The 5,530-nt window shown below is 34.7% G+C and overlaps 1 protein-coding gene across 1 annotated transcript in view; it reads left to right on the forward strand.

Moving 5' to 3' along the window:
- Positions 1-5,530, forward strand: part of SEL1L3 (sel-1 suppressor of lin-12-like 3 (C. elegans)) — a 92,780-nt gene that overhangs the window by 63,735 nt on the left and 23,515 nt on the right. Inside the window, exons 15-16 of the mRNA XM_008584693.1 lie at positions 621-748; positions 4,331-4,414. Of these exons, the coding sequence (XP_008582915.1) occupies positions 621-748; positions 4,331-4,414 (212 nt within the window). The remainder of the gene's footprint in view (positions 1-620; positions 749-4,330; positions 4,415-5,530) is intronic.

The following is a 5,530-nucleotide window of genomic DNA, read 5'->3' on the forward strand; positions in this document are numbered from 1 at the left end:
ATTAAAAACAATAATTCACTGCCTCAGAAAAATAATAGTAATCGGTAGAAAGTATACCCATCTAAGTGTTTTACTTTTTTTCCCTCTACCTCTCTCTGATGACATAGGAGCCTGTATGTGACATTGCAAATGTCTAGTAACCCTCCCACACATTTGCAAGCATGGATTTTTTATTGTCATAAATTAATTCTCACCTTTCTACTGGAAATGCAGTTTTTGCACATGAGTTTGAAGAAAGGTATTAAGCAAGGTTAGGAAAGCAAACGCCTGAATTTTCACCTGGTGTGACTTCTGATATAGTCTTCTATTTAGCTTGCAGGGGTCATGTGAGGATCAAATGAGATGGCTATGGTATTCGAAGTTACATGTGGTCTTATTTATTGGGTAAACGTAATCAACAGAGTAGCTGCGGGGAGCTCAGACATCCCAGAGGCCAGCTTCTGTGACTGGCTGTCTCCCTGGATCTATTGCTTGACATAGTTTTCTTAAAGGTACCAAAATTATAAGCCTGTAATAATATCAGGCTTAAAGTACCTCACCACCTTGGCTCCCATGAAACCAGCCCTGCCAGGAGGACTCTTCACTAATGAGAGTGACATTTTGTTCATCTCTCTTTACAGACTTTAGCGGGCGAATATTTCCATAAGGCTGCACAAGGCGGACACATCGAAGGAACCTTGTGGTGTTCTCTCTACTACATTACAGGCAACCTGGAGACATTCCCCAGAGACCCTGAGAAAGCCGTTGTGTAAGAATCTGTCAAATGTTGCATATGAAGAGAATTGTTCTTTATTCACCATGCCTGCGAAAATGGCATTCCTTTTTCTTTTTCTTCTTTTTGCATTTTTATTTTTATTGGTTATATGTACCTGTAGTTTAAAGAGCCAAATAATTTGACGAGGCAAAGATTTTTAATTTTTTAATTAAAAAAATAATGTTACAAGGAAAAATAGGAAATCCCTGCCTTCCCATCCCACTCTCCACTTTATTTCCTGCTCCCTAGAATAAGTCACTTCCAATCTTTTAATTATTTCTTTTTTGCCTCTGTCTCTAAATAATGTGCTTATACCACTGTTTTTTGGTATTTTCATTTTAGGCATTGTCTGATGATGTCACACTGTGAAAGATGAAGATACAGTTCTCTTTCACTCAGCCACCTCCCATGACCCCACACATCTGCACTTCCTGCTCTCCCTCATCCTCCCAATACATGTATCACTTTGGTTAAATCAGTCTCAGGGTTTACATTATTAGGACCATGTAAATGCTGTTCACAGCTGAGCCATATAGTGTACTATGATTACTTTTCTTTTCTCACACAACATTTTTGTTGTTATTGTTTGTTTGCTTAGCTCTCTGTGTTCTTATCATTTTCTATATACTTGTTCTCCAAATTCTCCTCCACCTGTCTAAATCTCCTGTCAGTATGTCCAGATAATAGACCATCAGGTAGTCTATTAATTTAATCTTCTTGGTGACATTTCTTCTGGAGTCTTTGTTCAGGGCAGTGCTGTCGTCCTATTCACTTTGTCATCATTGTGATGGTTCCTTTTCCCTCCATGTTTGTCTTTTTTGCTTCTCTTTGTTGGACCCCTTTCTTCCTCTTTCTTGGTCTGCACCTACGTTTTGGTAGAGCACACTGTACAGTAGCTTTCTAAAGAATGGTTAACAGGAGGCACATTTTTGATGTCTTGCATATCTGANCAGGGCAGTGCTGTCGTCCTATTCACTTTGTCATCATTGTGATGGTTCCTTTTCCCTCCATCTTTGTCTTTTTTGCTTCTCTTTGTTGGACCCCTTTCTTTCTCTTTCTTGGTCTGCACCTACGTTTTGGTAGAGCACACTTTACAGTAGCTTTCTAAAGAATGGTTAACAGGAGGCACATTTTTGATGTCTTGCATATCTGAAAGTGTTTTACAGGGTGTTGGCAAACAATGGCCCATTGATGAAATATGGCCTGGTATCTGTTCTGTATGGCTCCAAGAGCTAAGAATCCTCTTTACATTTTCAAAGAGTTGTAAAACAAACAAGAAAAATATGCAACAGACACCATATGTGGCCCACAAAGCTTGAAATATTTACTATCTTGCCCTTTATAGAAAAAAAAGCTGCTTTAGGACACCCTCACTCCTATAGCCTGGCTCTGTACAGTGTCATTTTTCATAAGACATTTGGTATCAAATCCAACCAGACCTGAACTCAGTGATAAAACTTGACTTTGACTGACTCAAAGTTTTTTATCATTGCTATTTATTGATAACAATTGATATTTGATGTGAATATTCATGTTTCATGGATTTTCTTGTTATGCTTTTGTTACTGATTTCTGGCTTAATTTAAGGGTGATCAGAGGCATATTCTGAATGATTTCAATCCTTTGAAATTTATCGAGGCTTGCTTTATGACCAGTATGTGGTCAATTTTGGTATATGTTTTATGGTCTCTCCAAAAGAGTGTGTTTTCTGAACTCATTGAGTACAGTGTCTATATATATATATCAATTACATCAATTTCATTAATTATAATGTTCAGATCTTCTATATCCTTTCTGACTTTTTTTCCTGCTTTTTATATCAGTCATTGAAAGAAGTGTGTTAAAATCTCCCATGTGTGTAGACTTATCCATCTCTTCTTTTAATTCTGTCAATTTTGTATTATATAAGTATCTTAAATCTATGATATTGGTTCGTACAGATTTAGAATTGTTTTGCATTTTTGGTTGACCTCTTTATCATTTTCCAGTGTCCTCTATCTCTGTTGCTGGTCCTTGCCTTAAAGTCTATTTTTTCTGATGTTCATATATTGACACAAAGTTTTAGTATTTGAGTTATATCTTTGTATGTTATATTTATTTCCAACCTTTTAATTTTAATCTTTCTCTGTAATTTTAATGTAAATGTAATTTTAATGTAATGAAAATTTAATGTCTCTTGTAAGCAGCATATAATTGGATTTTTATATATTTTTATTCAGTGTGACAATTTTACTTTTTAATTGGTATATTTAATCTATTTATATTTAATGTAATTATGGACATATTTGGTTTTAAATTTGCCATTTTACTATTTCCTATTTGTCCCATCTAGTTTTTTTGTGTGTCTTTTATTTCTTCTCTTGCTCTTCCTTTTTATCAATCAAGTATTTTTAAATATTCTATTTCCCTCTTCCATTAGTTTGTTAATCATACATTCTTATACTATTCTTTAAGTGGTTATAAGTCTACAGATTACAGACTAGTTCATTATACTGACTTTTTTTCCTGCTTTTTATATCAGTCATTGAAAGAAGTGTGTTAAAATCTCCCATGTGTGTAGACTTATCCATCTCTTCTTTTAATTCTGTCAATTTTGTATTATATAAGTATCTTAAATCTATGATATTGGTTCGTACAGATTTAGAATTGTTTTGCATTTTTGGTTGACCTCTTTATCATTTTCCAGTGTCCTCTATCTCTGTTGCTGGTCCTTGCCTTAAAGTCTATTTTTTCTGATGTTCATATATTGACACAAAGTTTTAGTATTTGAGTTATATCTTTGTATGTTATATTTATTTCCAACCTTTTAATTTTAATCTTTCTCTGTAATTTTAATGTAAATGTAATTTTAATGTAATGAAAATTTAATGTCTCTTGTAAGCAGCATATAATTGGATTTTTATATATTTTTATTCAGTGTGACAATTTTACTTTTTAATTGGTATATTTAATCTATTTATATTTAATGTAATTATGGACATATTTGGTTTTAAATTTGCCATTTTACTATTTCCTATTTGTCCCATCTAGTTTTTTTGTGTGTCTTTTATTTCTTCTCTTGCTCTTCCTTTTTATCAATCAAGTATTTTTAAATATTCTATTTCCCTCTTCCATTAGTTTGTTAATCATACATTCTTATACTATTCTTTAAGTGGTTATAAGTCTACAGATTACAGACTAGTTCATTATAAATAAACCCCTCCAGGATCAATAAGGGTACAGAAACCAAATATGGAAACTTTATAATAAATCATTAACATAATGGAGAGAGCACTAGAACTCTTGGTGAAGATTATATTTTTCCATAGTTGTTGATATTTTTCATTATGTACTTTACATGTTTTTCTTTCCATAAACGACATCTCCTAATCATTCATAAGAATGGGCCCTGAATGAAAAGCTCTCAAAAATGCATATTTTTTTTACCTTCTTAACATTCAGTTCTAGTTTGTTGCTCTATAAAAATTCTAACAAGCAAAATATTCCCCAAATGGGATTTATTGAGATCATATGAAGAAAAAAGTGATTATTTAATTTGCCATGGTTTGCATATTTTCTCTTCCCTTTTCTTTCCAGATGGGCAAAGCACGTAGCTGAGAAAAATGGCTACTTAGGCCATGTCATTCGCAAAGGCCTCAATGCCTACCTGGAGGGTTCATGGTAAGCTTGGCACCCATGTTAGAGAGGATTTTCTCAGCCCTTAACTTTCCAGCTGTCAGTATAGTCTTAAGAGGTATAGTCTTAAAATGCAACTGAAAAGCAATTTGCACAGAAATCACAGCCTCTGAGTAATGATATCCAGAGTATCACAGACTGATTGGCTGTTGATTAGAAAACATAGCATTTCCATGTTTAATTATACACAAAAATTAGTACTCTAGGGGGAGCGTCCACATTCATCAAGTTGAGAGACACACAAATACATTGACTTCTCTTTCCTTCAAACTTCTTCCTCTTGGTTTTAGAGTCTGGAGACAGCACAGGGAAACTTAGGTGAGACCCTCTGCCTTTCACTGCCAGGCCACAGGAAGTCTAGCATTTCCACCTCATTCCTGGGAAGAAGGGAGATCAGTGTGTTTAAGTCTCACACTACCTCCTTCCATAGATATTTTACTGCATCTGCCATGGCCAGGAGAGGCTGGAAGTCACTCAGCAATGTCCAGTGTCACAACTAAACAGATACTTCCCTTCCTATCTTTCTGATGGAGCTGGCAAATCTCATCCTGTCCTATATGGGATGAGACATCACACATGAAGACTTACAAACACCCCGTTTGCTGTTATTCATTGATTTTGCAAATAAGAAGACACCTCTCTAAACTCTACTTCACGTCTTTTTTTTTTTGTTTTCTTCTGTCAGTTCTAGCATTCCATCTTTGTTTTCCCTTGGGCCACATTTTTCTAGGCTGGTTTATTGCCTAAATGGTCTGGGTATTTTGGTAATAACTAAAAAGGATATGCAAATCAGCGTATATTCCCTTGGTCCCCTGCCTCAAAGACATTAGACTAGTCCTACCATCAATCATACTCTGATCTGAACCTTAATTAAAAATTAAAATATAAGTACAAAAGAACGCCATTTTCTCTATTGGGTCATAGCTACACCCTCAGCCAAATCAACAGCTAGCATCTCAGTGAGCAAGAATCTTAAATTAGAAAATGCAGGGATATGAGCCCAGTAAAAAAGCACCAAATACAAATGTTTATTATTATCATCCTGTGAAAGTTTATTATCTGTGGCCTCACTTTGCACCACCATAAATTTTTGTTTTAGAG

This window comes from Galeopterus variegatus, unplaced genomic scaffold, assembly GCF_000696425.1.
Source record: "Galeopterus variegatus unplaced genomic scaffold, G_variegatus-3.0.2 Scaffold3335, whole genome shotgun sequence".
Taxonomy (NCBI): domain Eukaryota; kingdom Metazoa; phylum Chordata; class Mammalia; order Dermoptera; family Cynocephalidae; genus Galeopterus; species Galeopterus variegatus.